This window comes from Primulina eburnea, chromosome 15 (assembly GCF_022965805.1).
Source record: "Primulina eburnea isolate SZY01 chromosome 15, ASM2296580v1, whole genome shotgun sequence".
Taxonomy (NCBI): Eukaryota; Viridiplantae; Streptophyta; class Magnoliopsida; order Lamiales; family Gesneriaceae; genus Primulina; species Primulina eburnea.
Genome location: NC_133115.1, coordinates 31,908,896 through 31,923,715, shown reverse-complemented (window position 1 = coordinate 31,923,715; position 14,820 = coordinate 31,908,896). Strand labels below are relative to the sequence as shown.

General features: G+C 33.5%; 2 protein-coding genes across 2 annotated transcripts; both read left to right on the top strand.

Annotated features, from left to right (window-relative positions):
- The first annotated feature begins 48 nt into the window (after positions 1-48).
- Positions 49-2,292, top strand: LOC140813652 (uncharacterized). Its single transcript, XM_073172273.1, has 2 exons — positions 49-456; positions 762-2,292. Exons 1-2 carry the CDS (start codon positions 229-231, stop codon positions 831-833), a joined length of 300 nt encoding a protein of 99 aa, XP_073028374.1. The 5' UTR covers positions 49-228; the 3' UTR covers positions 834-2,292.
- Positions 2,293-10,486: 8,194 nt separating this feature from the next.
- On the top strand, positions 10,487-11,489 carry LOC140814464 (ethylene-responsive transcription factor ERF039-like). Its single transcript, XM_073173461.1, has one exon. The coding sequence runs from the start codon at positions 10,546-10,548 to the stop codon at positions 11,323-11,325; it is 780 nt and encodes a 259-aa protein (XP_073029562.1). The 5' UTR covers positions 10,487-10,545; the 3' UTR covers positions 11,326-11,489.
- The last annotated feature ends 3,331 nt before the right edge of the window (positions 11,490-14,820 follow it).

Below are 14,820 nucleotides of genomic sequence, written 5' to 3'. Positions count from 1 at the left end.
AAGTTTTACCAAGATTTGTTGATATCTCTTATTGAGGATTACTATATTGTCATCATAAAATAAATTTCTCCTCCAAAATAAATAAATACCTCAAAATTATAATACGGAATTCTAACTGGACGGGAAATACAGCTAGGCCCAAAGAATGAGACCACAATTTGGGCCAGGGCCCGTTTCGTAGAAGAACTCTCTATCATATTTTGATGGTAAACGCTGAATGGAAGTGAGATGGAAGAGGAAGGGAAAGGTGGAGACGTCGTGACTGGGGTGGAACAGTACTGGTGGTGGGCCGCCGCCAGCGCAGCTCAATTAGGGTGGGGGATCTTCGCATTCAGAAAAGGGCACGCCGGAGACTCGAGTCTGATGCCCTTTAAGGCGTTCTCAGTCGCCTCCCTATTCGTCGGTGCCTCCGCCTGCGCCGCCACTGCTTCTCTCCGGGCTTCTGGCATCCATTCTGTATGTCTTCTTTAATATCCATCTTTCTTTTCTGTTTTGATGGAATCGAATATTGTAGTAAGCTGAGATTAAGGGTAAAGAAAAGAAGAGAGCAGAAAAGATTAAATTTTTCCATCCATTTCCACCAGCATCTGAAGTAAAATTATACTCTAAATTTATAACGTATTTTCCTTTCTTTTCCTTCCATTAAAATCTCCCAACTTCCCAAACAATCGAAGTTTATAAATTTCTTTTCTTTCCAAATTCCAGATCAAGCCTTAAACTTGTCACTGTAATTTTCTGTTTGGTTGAATGTTACGTCGTAGGTAGGAGACATGAAGGTGGTGGGTGCAAATATAAGGACCGGATTAGGAGTACGTCCTAGAGAAGGCAAATGAGTAGATGGCGAAGATACAAATACATTTTTGGTTTTTTAAGTTCTCTATATAATGACTCTACCAACTTCTGTTAGTTTTGTTAGTATTGGAATGAATGATTTCCGACCCCATAAAAAGGGGAGGAAAAAAAACAAAGAAGAAAAATCAAATGAATGCGACTACATTGAACATAACTTCAAAATAACATCTGTGAACAACTCCTGCTATGGTTACCGAAATCGAACATGACTCGCATTGTTTTGACACCGAAATTTTAAACAAAAAACCCACAATTTCATTATGTGATGGGTTTTTGCTAGTAAATGAAATCAAAATCCATGGAAAGTTTTCAATTAGTTGAGCTGGTGAAGGCGATGTGACTTCCACAATTAGGCACATGAACTTCCACTGCTTGTCTACCTTGTCTTTAATTAAACATCTCTGCGTAAACTTTGCCAGCTCCATTTGGACCACGAATTTGGAAATTAACCTTCAACAACGTATGTATGTCAGTCAGCCTTGAAATGTTTCGAATCTAGTTTCAGCAATTTAGTGAATCTAGAATCGTCACCCTGGGCTCATGATCAATTGATCATGGATATTGGATCCAGATTTTATAGAGAGAGCATGGGGCAATGTACTACATAAGGGGACAAAACTTTGATTTTGGAAAAATAAATAATATAAAATTCATCTGTTCTTCCCGGATTGATTGTCCCCCCTCTCCTTTCCCCCCTGCATGCAAAATAACTCTTCACTGGGTCAGGGGAATCTGTTCTGTAGCCTAAGAAATGTCATCAAATTCTTCTCACAGACAAATATGGGGATGGGGATTTTTTAGAAAAAATTTAGTTACCACTTACCACAACATGTTCAACACCGTCTTCGTCAGTCCATTTATCATTGGGTATACGTGGTCGTCGGGCAGCACGATTCCTACTTTCCGAACCTAATCTGTAGCTGGTGGGTTCCAATCCTAACCCACCCTCCTGACCTGTTGAATTGGAGGGAACTGGAATCATTTCCAGCAGCCAAGATACACACACACACACTGAAACTTTTTTTTCCCAACATTTAATGCATCTTGTTGGAATTAATTGCATAAACAACAGTTCAGCCCCAAAAAATTATGGCACAAACGTAACTAGTATTTAACACAACCCATCTTTTCATTAAAGTTTATGTTGCTATGTTGCTGTCAATTCGTCTTTATTTAATTTGTTTATAATCAAGACTTCTCATTTGAACCATTTTTCCCCCTCAAATAAGAATTCTAGACACTCAAAATGTCGTACCCATAGATGTGTGCCTTGACTGCTTTTTTGCATACGGCTATTAGTTTCTAAATTTGAAGAAGCAAATATATCTCATTCATCGACAGAGTCAACAACAGAAAGAATGATATAATCATGGTGGATACTACTCACTTGGTTGTCATTCTGAATCCGGTCAATAGCCTTCAAATAATGAGAATCGCCAACGCGGCTCACTCTTTTGGTTCGAATATCAGTTCCTTGAAAACCCCATATGCTGCAGCCCTGCAAGAATGATAAGACTCTGGTATCTTGAAAGTTGAAACCAATAACAAAGAGCAGAACACCATGTAGAAATTCTTAACTGGAGGGAGAAGAACCTCAGATTCTTTTTTCCTAGTAGACTCGGTGGTTCCGGATGAAAACAGAAGAAGTTTCTCATAATTTCATCTAACCACCAATTCGATGTGAACTACAGAATAGATAAGCAAGGACTATAGTATCTTATCGTTTGATCATAATAACTGTCAAAAGAATTCACAGAACGAACATAATATAAGCTTTTGGGCCATACATTTATATGCAAGCAAACAAAAGAAGTCTCTAAAAAAACGGTACATTAATTTGTTGCCTTAAACTGTTCACAACTTATAGATCAACATCCTGGCGGTGCAGTATCGATACATGAAAATTTCGTGAGGCCAATATACTTTCCTTGAAAAAAAAATCGAGGAACCATGCTATTTTTAAACACAAGGGTTAAATATTAGTTATTGATTTTGAACTTTAAAGTCCCGTTTTTGTGTTATATTATCAGAAAGATGATTTTGTAGCAATGTCTTGAATAAATAACAATTGAATCAACAAGAACCATCCAGTGGCAGCCTTTCTATTCCTGCATGGCTACTAAAACCTTGTGCCAGGGACAGAAGAAATAATACCGAAGATAGTGTACTAGCACTGATTCCCTAGTTAACAGCAACTTGAGTTTGAAGCACCGTACCCAACATATCATTCTCAGCAGTGAAGGACATGACGTCTGAAAGACGGTAAAATTGCGTTTATTCCCTCCCTATTCAGCACTTGCAGTTGCAAAGCAGTTAATTATATATTTTAAACTAAGGATATAGAGAATTGTTTCTCAGTTAAACAGCTAAAATAGAATTTGTATATCGTCAATTCCATATCCAACAATTTGGCTGTTCCACAGTTTTTCTGGTTCTATACCTTTCTTTGCCTCTGCTGAATTTTTGAGTCATACAATCTATTCACATTTCAACCTTGACAAGATGGAACTATTGAACCGAACTAGCCATTCTCATTCTGTTCCATCCATTCCCATGCAATCTATTCATACTCCAATTGGTTTATTACTTATGCGACCATTCCAAAAGGCAAATTCAACTAGAAAAACACTGAATGCCTCATTGTTTCAACTCTGGAGGAGTGATGATCAATTATAATACCACAAGATAGGCTTCTTCACATATAAGAGCAATAAAATCATAAAAATCTTAGCAAAACAAAAGCTGAGGACAAAGAATGAAAAAATCCAATCTTCGACATACCCTTTAGGAAAAATCACCGATTTCAGATATTTCTGCAGCCAAAAATGAAAATTCAGCAAAGCGCACATCAGGTACGGACTTTGAGGCTTATGCTCCAATCCATTGAATGGTGATCAAGCAATATTTAACCATTTTATTCTTCATTGAAAACCCATTTCTTTTAAAGAGATTCATCATGCTGTATTTGATTCGTAACAGCCTTTTGCCTACCCTTTTTTCGCTGGTTTTTTTAATATCTCAAGCAGTTCGGCTCTTAGATTTCAGAAAAATGAGGATATTATTATACAGAAGAAAAAACATCAGATGAAGATTCAATCTAATAATATCTCGCATAATGAACAGTCGGTTTTTTCCATGCATATCATGTCCAACGTGAGTGTGTATACTACGCTTGGGTATCTCAGTACATCACATATCTCACAAAAACAACCTGATAGAAAGTTTAGTCGTCTGAACTAGACAATACCAATATATTGAAATCACTATTAAGCAAGATCAATAATCACTAAACATGCTTCAAAGTTCTTATAATGATCTACATACATTCGTCACCAACTCGTTGATGACGTCTCGATCTACGCGTCCCGGTTCACCTACTCTTTTCGAGTCGAAACTAGCTTGAAGCTTCTTCACTCTAAGCTAAACTGACTAGAAAACCTAAGGTATATGGGTTAGAACTTGAGAGAGAGAAACTGAGGAAAAGCAGTGTAAGAGATCACTCTCGACGAAGCACTGTTTGATTCCACCTTCAATCTGCCAACGATGTGTGTATTTGGGTTTTTTTAATATGCTATTCTTGTAATTAGGCCTTGGAGAAACAAAAATGGCAGTTGCTGGCAATCACATCAGAGTGCAATCATTTGTGCAAGATGGTGAAATGGTAGTGCCACGGCAATATATCCAGCCCCAACACCAGGCCGAATCAAAATCATGATAAAAGAATTGATCAGCATCTTCCAACTGCGCCCATGATAGATCTTTGTGATGTTAATTCTATCCGTGAAGAACTGGGAAAAGCCTGCAGGGAATGGGTGCCTTTCAAGTGATCAATCATGGGGTTCCACTTGAATTGCTAGATGGAACGATGAGGGTGGGCCGTTCTTTTTTTAGGATTGTACTGTGGATCAAATCTCGGTGACGCATGTGACGCCAATTCCCCTGCTTCTGAGGGCTACGGCAGCCGATTACTAGTTTGAGGATTAGAATAAATGTGGATATGAAAAATTTTGTATTGTGTAGGAATGTTCATCGGTCAGTTCGGTTTTCGGTTTTTTGTTTTAGCAACATATAATCCGATATTCGAAATGTTTTTCTTTGAATCGGTGTGGTTTTATACCAAAATGGTTTGGTTATTTCGATTTGCTAATTCAATTTTGGTACAATTATTTAAATTAATAATATAAATTTATTATAAAATATAATGTGTTAAGTAAAATATTTAAATATAAAGTCTAAATCAATTTTATAAACAACAATCAACTAAAAATTATTCAGAATATTCTTCATTCGCTAAATATAATCTTAAAAAACATATAATATAAATAAAAATATAAATAAATTATTAATTTAATGATAATCTAAAACCGTTACATATATAATCCGAAACCAAACCAAATAAAATTCACTTTTAACATTTATATCTGAATTACAAAATTCGTCTTTCAGTTTTTGGTTTTTTCGATTTGGATTTTTGGTTTTATCCGAAGTTTGAAGATCTCTAATTGTGAGTGTCAGTGTATTTTTCTACTGCCCCTGTCCATTTTTTTTCCTACTTTTGATGTTGCATCCTTTGCTATATCACATGAGCGTGGCAAATCTACTCTAAATAAGATAAGTAGAGAATGTCTGAAGTAGAGAATGCGGCAACAAGTGTAATGGTACGCTTCTAATCTTCTGTTATACATATGATACTATTGTGATTTGAAATGCATCGTGAACTGACCACAGATTTAATATGTGTATCTTATTATAGAACATTTGACAAGCATCGAAATGTGGCTTGGATTTGACACAGAAGACTAGCAAAAGTAAAAGATTGGCTGTCACAAAAAAACCATGTAATAAAAGATTCAAGATCTTCGTCGATTAACCGTTGGACAAGTTATACCTTTCTTCACCGCATCACATACCGAGAAATACTTATCTTTCATATCAAGAAAGACAGTATCATCTTTACTAAATTCCCTTGAGTTATACTCCACCTTTGCTCCTCTATATATAACAATTCCGAACACCTCCACAAAAATAATCTCATACATAGATAATTCCTCCAAGTCCCAACAATGGCTCAAGAATCACCGAGTTTTGAACAAGGGATCCGTGAGTTGATCTCGTCTCTTACGAGTCATCTATCCAAGATACAACATACAAATAGAAAAGGAGGAGATTCAAGTACGGAGAAGAAAGAAGAAGCCGAAAATGGAGTTGGGATCATCACATTGACCGGAAGCAATGTCGGAGCCACCATGCGTCGTAGTAACGGTACCCGGGCAGAGGAAAACCCTGTGCCTCAAGATGGAGAAGGAGAAGGAGAAGAGCTCACTGCATTTGTAAATGGTAACTTTCAGGCCATCAACAACTCAATCATGTTGGATGGAAGTTACTCAACAAATGATCCAGGTGTTCATTTGAAAATCATCGATTTTTTGAAACATGATGACTCTGACAAAAGTGGAAAGAACAAGGGTAGCTTAATTATCAAGTGAACAAACTGCGTAATATGTGATCATTTTATGTAACATGAGCTACCAGCGACTTGTTTACAACTGGATTATGAAAAATAAATTGGATTTACATAAATTGTATCCGAGTTCATGTTAGGTTATAATCTTGGTGTCTAATTAATCTCTAAAGACTTGCTTATTGGGTTATAAACTCCATTAAGCTACTCTTTATTATAAGTTGTAATAATTTGTATATGTGAGACATTTGTAAGTGTCGACCTTTTGAGAAGCCGATGTTTGAGACCGTCACTCTAGATGAGTTTCACACGTCTTTCAGTATTCAGTGCATGCATCATGCACCTTACTCCATCTTATAATTATGTTTTTTTCTTCTTTTTTTTACACAATTATCAACGCTGATTCGATAATAACCTTTTACAAGGTCCTTCCGCTAAGTCGAAGAGAGCACCAATGTTATGTTATAAACTCAAGAAACATCAGACCTAATTCTAGAATTTGATTTTATATAGTAATTTCTAATGGCTTTTAAACCTTATAAATTTCATTATGCCCCTACATGATTACGTCTATGGCATAGCTACAGATCTCCGATGCTATAATTGTAAGATATTATTTTCAAAAAAAAATAATAATTATAAGAATATTCGTCATAGATTGTATTACGTATCTGGTCACCGACAATCGACATTGTGTACTTCCTTAAAAATAACCATACTTCGAAAAAGTTCGACGAACCATCGGTAAGGACTCTCTTTCGATCATTTTGATTTGAATTCAAAAGGAAATAAATTTTCGCCCACGGGTTCGATCTCGACCTTATGTAAAAGTTGTAAAATCCTTGGCATAGGAAATTTTTTTGTATCGCCTCGTTTGCAGGATAAGATAAGATTTTAAAATGTCATTAATTTTATGTAATATTTAAAACATAAATTTAAATTGTACAAAATATAAATTTGTAATGAATTTTTTTCAATGGAAAATATGTTAATAAATTACTCAATAACTCATAAATAAAATAAATAAGGGAGGACCTACCAACAAATTGGGACCCACTTGCACGTGAGCCATGTTTCTCATATTTATATAGTTCAATAGTATTGTTTAATTTTCAGATTCAATGGCTCCAAAATTTTCTGAAATATAATAATATGATTGATGGGATATTATTATTCTATTTTTATTACAATTAATTAATAATAATCATAGTTTATTTTGATCAGATCCTTGATATCCCAATTTAATATTCTTCTTTTTATATATTTTTTGACATATACGATTAAGATAAAATAAAAGAAGATGCACCAAAAAGGTTAAGATTTTATAAATGAAATAGCATTTCTAGTTTGGATTCTTTTGAGCAAGAAGAATTTCATCAAATATCGATTTTTTTATAAAAATCCAGGCTTCAAATCTCTCTTCTTCTTCTTTTTTTTTCCAAATCGAATCCATTCTTTTCGACGTGATCGATTAGTTCGATTATGAATGCTAACCATAAAATTTTATTTTTGGTAGATTACAATCTTTAAATATTTATAAAGTTTTTATTTTTTTATTTTTTTTTTGTGTTTCCATATAATCCTTCCCGTTTGAAAATGTGAAGAAAAAATCAGGGTCTAACATGCAAAATTGAGCTATATGAAGGGTGTAAACTCTAAATACCCCCCAGGATCAATTCCCATGTGTGGCGGGTGTTGGACGCATTGTCTTCATCCCTCGGAACAAAATTCAGGTACCAAGTATTTGGTAAACACCAAAGAACTAATGATTCTGTCCAAAAAAATAGAGCTAATGATAATTGAGAAAATAGGTGTATTTTAAGATGACGATAAAAACATTATTACCCAAAAAATATTGATAAAATTTAGAGATAATTGTATACTATATGTCAGTGAAATTTCGAGATTGTTAAAAACTTTCTAAAAAACAATTTTTCCACTCCCTATGTTTTCGATTCTTGAGCACACGCACTTTTGTCCGTACGTGTTTTTAGAGGTACAAATGTTCAAGATTTGGAATCATTAGGAATTAGAGGATATTTTTTTCATGCGAGGTTTTTAGTAATCTCGGAATTTCAAAAAAATAGTGTATGCAATTAACCTTACGATCTAAATATTTTCCCAAAATTCCAATATTCATTTGGTTCATTTTGTGAGTGTAACAATTTCTAGAGTAAACGAAATCAAACCAAGTTAAGTAAAATGTTTTAGATTAATAATTGATGTATCAAATTTAAGAAACTCAAGAATTCCCTAGATTTTGCAGCCTCTGTCTACGGCCATGGCCGGGAAACATGAACAAATTTGTTCCTCAATTAGCGCGCCTACTCAAATTTAGCAAGCAATTTTCTTGTATGGTCCTTATTTTAATTAAATTTTGTGCGTGTGTGTGTGTGTGTGTATATATATATATATATATTCTAGTCTCCACATGTTCACTAACTGAAATCTTGGGAACGAACTTCTTCGACTTCGCGTTTGACAAAAAAAACATTAAAAAGTTACGAGGTGTACACATTCATAGATTATTTTATTTGAGCATAAAAATTCTTATGAGTAGTCTCATGAGTTAATTTTGTAATACGGATCTCAAATCTAATTCATTAAAAATTACTAATTTTTATGTCAAATATATTTTTCATTAAAGTTATGGATGAGATCGATCCGTTTCACAAAAAATATTCTTTCACTCGAGATGGATTCAACAAATTTAATAGATTAGAGTGACCGATTATATTGTATATGTATAACTTCATATTTCATGCATTAGATCGAAAAAGTTACATGAGAGATTTTTATTGTTTGGTTAGATATAAAACTGGTATGAATGTTTCTCAATTGAAAATTAAGATCCAGTAACAATTGATTTAAAGCTTGTCGGTCAAACATCTTGAGTAGTAAGATGTGATTTCCGTATTTATATTCCATTTCAGTTGGAAAATTCAGTCAGATATTTGGGGCGATATGAGTGATCAAGGGGTAGTAACTCATATCACATGAGAAAACTTCGAGCAGAGTTCTATTACTATTAATGGGTGGCTTTGGTATGGGCATATTCATCCCAGGTAATTTAGTCTTATTGTTCTTCATTATCTGCATATGACTTTTTTTTACTGGATGCTCATTTTATATAGACTTTTAGTTTAATGTTTCTATCCAGTAGACGTAGTTATTGGTAGAACTTATTGAATCTATCGTTTGGACTCATAATATATTAAAAGTTGCTCATGCTACTCCGTCGAGAGCCTCAAACATTGTACAAGGACGTGTTGTAGGAGTAACCATTTGATGTCAAACAAAGCGTGTCGATGATGGCTAATATATTTGATGATTCCACATGTTTATATCCCTGCAATTACTACAACGGCCGGGCCCCTACCCGTTTTGCATGTGAAAAATTCGCGAAATATTGAACGGGCACAAAAAAAGATGGCCCGTTTACCCCCAACAACGTTTGTGAGTTTGTTTGTCCATGGTCCATACATTTGTAATTTAATATTACATAGCTCTAATAATATTAGTTAAGTTAGTAACTTTGTATTGATTCTTTTCTTTTCTTTCTACAACTTAAATAAGGTGAAATTAATTATTATTTATGAAATTAAGAATCAAATAGATTTAATGCGTATTACTAGTTAGATAGGAGACATATGGTTCACTAATTATAGATAATAATATGATACAAATTATAAAATAAATAAATTTAAACAGTATATTCGACGGTTAAGTCGATGTTCTCACATGGTTTGGATGGACAAGATTCACACACATATGTGATTTAAAAAAAATTTGTGGATCCCATGTATGTGTGGCTAAATTTGGGCCCTTGATTCTATCATGAAAGTAGTGCTCCTACATGTAGGATGGAATCAACAGACATCTAGGTACATGTCAAGCATATCATTTGTGCAATTTAACCAAAAATAACAACTAGAATTAAACAATATTAAATACCAAACCATATGTTATTGTGAGTAGGTTCTGTGAGATAAGTCGAAAAGTAATATTTTTTTCATTGGTAGAGTCGAGTCAGAGATGACGTTATTGGGATTTTTGTGTCACACACACACACACACACACACACACACACACATATATATATATATATATATATATATATATATATATATATATATGATAAAGGTACATTTATATAAATGTGATGGACCTTGTGGAAGGATCCTATTTCATGTCTCCTTGTTCACATTCTGTGTAAGCTACTTGCTTTTAACATGGAAGAAACATTGTTGGTGAATGTAGCTCAAGACAAAGTTTCTACTTTCCCCACCGCGGCCTCCACCTCCTCCTCCTCCTCCTCCGCGTCATTTTCGCCATCTTCGATTTCACCTTCCACCTCTTCTACCTCTTCGTTAACTACTGGACCTCAAAGCACATTAACGAGCTCGAAAAAGCGTTCCAAATCTCAAAACCTCACAAAGAAAGGCAATAATCAAGATGGCAAGCGGAAGACGAGTAGTGGAAGCATCAAACATTCGACGTATCGCGGTGTCCGGAAGCGCAATTGGGGCAAATGGGTGTGTGAGATCAGGGAGCCCAGGAAGAAATCAAGAATATGGCTCGGGACTTACCAAACCGCCGAGATGGCTGCTCGAGCACACGACGTGGCGGCCTTAGCCATAAAGGGCAAGTCGGCTTGTCTCAATTTCCCACACTTGGCTCATGAGTTTCCCCGCCCGACCTCCACCTCGCCTAAGGACATACAAGCCGCCGCAGCGAAAGCCGCCGCCACCACGTTCCCGGATGAAGTCGAACGAGCCACGCTGGCTAGCTCTCACTCCTCCACGAATTTAGCATTGAATCACAGGCAAGAATCAAGAAACTCGGATTCAACGGCTCATGATGATGATGATACTTTCTTCGACTTGCCAGATTTATCCCTGGATAATAATATAGATCATAGTGATAAATACTGTTATTATGCTTCTTCATGGAAGATGGCTGGATCCGACATAGGATTCCAGGTTGAAGATCCATTTTCATGGGAGTTTTAGAAAAAAAAAATTAGTCATTACTTCCCAGTTTGCACCACACAGTTTGATATTTAACTTTATATTAATTTTTCCGATTACAAGAACATCATATGATGCGAGTGGTGAACAATGTAAAAAACCAGGGAAAAATGTATTTTTGATCTCACATGTTTGAAATTTTTCGATTTTGGTCCTCTTGTCGTGAAATTTAATTCAATCTCAGTCATGTATCTCCCGATTTTTTTTTTCCAATTTTAGTCGTATCTAATCAAGAACACTGCTTTAACATCAAACACGTCAGCATTACTTCGAGAAAATGAATATAAAAAATTTAAAAAAAAATAGTGGACTAAAATTGAAATTTGACATCTTAAAATATAAAAATTGCGGAGAAGAAAATATATAATATCAAAAATGAAATGTTTACTATTTTATAACAATATCGTAAAAGTAAAAATTATTTTGAACAGTTTCATATAGATAATATTTACTTCCCCTTTTCATTCAATTATGTAATAGTTTGCTTGGGTAATTAAGGATGTTGAAATTAAAGTTCGAAACCACGAGATTTTTTATTGTTTTTATTTTAATTTTTGATGCACATTAATTGATAAAATCAACCTGCTATTCTACCATGTGCAAGACTTATATTAATGGTATTTATTATAATATTCCACATTATAATCTAATTAATTAGTTTCAATTAACTCAAACCACCTAAGTCATATTTTAACCTCAAAAATATGTAAATTTAACTATTTATTTAGACGGTCCAATTATTACACATGAAGCGGAATCATGATGCAAGAAAGATGTGTATAAGTTGACAATTGCATATTATTATTATTATTATTATTATTAGTATTATTAGTATTATTATATTCAATTTTTTTTGTGGGTTATAATATATAATAAGTGATTGGTGACCTCATCATCACTATCTCCTCTTTAATTCATGGTCTATTTCATAATTATTTTTTTACAAATTTTTTAGAGTGAGTCTCATGTGAGACCGTCTCACGGATCATAATCTGTGAGACGGGTCAACCCTACCCATATTCACAATGAAAAAGTAATACTTTTAGGATAAAAAGTAATACTTTTTAATGGGTGACCTAAATAAGAGATCCGTCTCACACAGGGGCGGAGCTGTGTACTTGTATACCCGTGCTTTAGCCCGGGTGGCTCCATTTTTTTTTAAAAAAAAAATTATATGTAAATTTTGTATAATTTTGGAATAATATGATATTCGCCCGGGTAGATCAATTTAAAGTATTCAAAGATTCTAGAGTTAAAAATTCTAGCCCGGGCAGAGCCATATTTCTGGCTCCGCTCCTGGTCTCACAAATACGACCCATGAGACTGTCTCACACAAATTTTTGCCAATTTTTTAATATATAGTTGGGTATTATATACGTATAAATTGAGAGAAAAAATTGATCTATTTGTCCCCAAAAGATCTTTGCATACATATGAAAATGTTAAAAGGTTTAATTATATTGACTAATAGCTAGAATATATACATATAAAAGTTGATAACCAATGAGGTAGAGGAGTAGGGGCAAACACAACGACGGAGAGAGATCCGACGTCGTTCGTTGTATGCTTACACTTATGCAAACATGACGACGGAGATAGATACGGCGAAGTTCCTTGTATTTGGAAAATTAGAAGGAAAAAAAAAAGACTTGGAACTTAATATGGTCTGATTCTTCGAGATTAGAGAAAGGGTTACTTAGAATAGAGTTGACCTTGGATAAATTACTTCTTACAGCAATGCTAATTAGTTAATTAGCAACACTAAAATAGGGCAATAATTATGCATTAATTGTCATTTGTTTGACTAATTAATTAACATGATCGATGCATGGAATTATTTGCCCGAGGAATGTCTTGGTGACATGATTGGACGATGGAAAGTCTAACATGTTTTTGTTAGCTTTGGTGGCCTTTTTTTTTGTGGTTGAAAAAGCTAAGAGGTCTTGTCTTAAGTTTACGGGAAAAATATTTATTATCTATTTATCTTTTATATTTTATTAATTTGTAAAAAAAAAAAAACCAACGGGTTCTCTAGTCTTATGGCATTTATTATTTTAAAAAAAAAGTATAAAATAAAATTTTTATATATGTAAAATAAATATTGTTTCACTAATCATCATTTCACTAGTTAAAGTAGGGATGGCAATTTCCTCCGAACTCATTGGAGGATCCGATACCCGACCCGAATAAAAGAGGGTATGGAGGGATTTTTAGACCCGATTAAATAATTGGATAATCGGGTATGGGGATTTTCGAGTTTGGGTATGGCGACGGATTTGATATAATCCGACCCACGCCCTACCCGAATACCCGTTTAAATTAATATATAAATATACATATACATATGTATGTATATATGTATTATATATAGTAATTATATTTATTTATATTAAAGATTCATTTTATAAAATCCAAGTAAATCGATACTTTTCTTTTTATTTTATATATATATATATATATGTATATATATAGTAATTATATTTATTTATATTAAAGATTCATTTTCTCAAATCCAAAGTAAATCGATACTTTTTCTTTTATCTTCACTTTCACTTTCACTTTTACGTTTCAAGGTTTTACCGCTCTTTTATTTTTCATTCAATTTCTCATCTTTTTCATTGGTAAGTTTATTCCATGCTTGACTTTATTTATTTTTATTAAATTGCATACTTTTGTTCCACTAATATGAACTATTTTTAATATTTTGTTATTTTTTTATAAAGTTTACTTTGCAAATTTTTATCAATAATAATTTTTCTTATTGTTCATTTAAATAATTTAAATATTCATAACTTCATTGAAGAAATTTAAATTTGAAAAAATTCAATTGTATATGATAATAGAGTATTTGGGTAGGGTATGGGTATTCGATAATCCGATGGGTATGGGGATGAGGATGAAATTCAATATCCGATGGATATGGGGATGGGTATGGGGATGAATTTAATAAATGAGTATGGAGATGGATGTATCAAATCCGACCCATACCCTACTCATTGTCATCCCTAAGTTAAAGGGTGGTTTGTGACTTTTCGCACTGATTTTTATCTAATACGATTTATTTGATTAATGTAATTTGTGTTGTAGTTAGATATTTGATTCCGTATATATCGAAAGATAGTTACTCGAAGTTATAGTATAATAATAATAATAATAATAATAATAATAATAATAATAATTTCGCTAGGTAAAGGATGAGTTGGTGCAATCATGCAATATAACTAAAGATTTTACAATTTTTTTATGTATATAAAATTATTATTAAATAAATACAAAATCATCTGCCTCGTCAATAATTCCTTTCACCATTTCAATTTTTCCACGCGAGAATGTCTTTTTTCCTTTTTAAGGGGAAAAAGGGAAAAAACATGAAACTTATGTTCTTTTTTTGTGTTTTTTTAGTGAGAAGAAGTTTGTTATAATTGGATTTTGTATTTTAAATATTAGTTCAAATTTAAAATTTTAGTGTTTTATTGT

What these genes read in the sequence shown, in the direction of transcription:
- LOC140813652 (XM_073172273.1), top strand. Translation starts at nt 229, where the DNA reads ATGGAAGAGGAAGGGAAAGGTGGAGACGTCGTGACTGGGGTGGAACAG. An exon ending in GGGCTTCTGGCATCCATTCT is followed by an intron (nt 457 to 761) that starts GTATGTCTTCTT and finishes GTTACGTCGTAG; the next exon opens with GTAGGAGACATGAAGGTGGT.
- LOC140814464 (XM_073173461.1), top strand. Translation starts at nt 10,546, where the DNA reads ATGGAAGAAACATTGTTGGTGAATGTAGCTCAAGACAAAGTTTCTACT.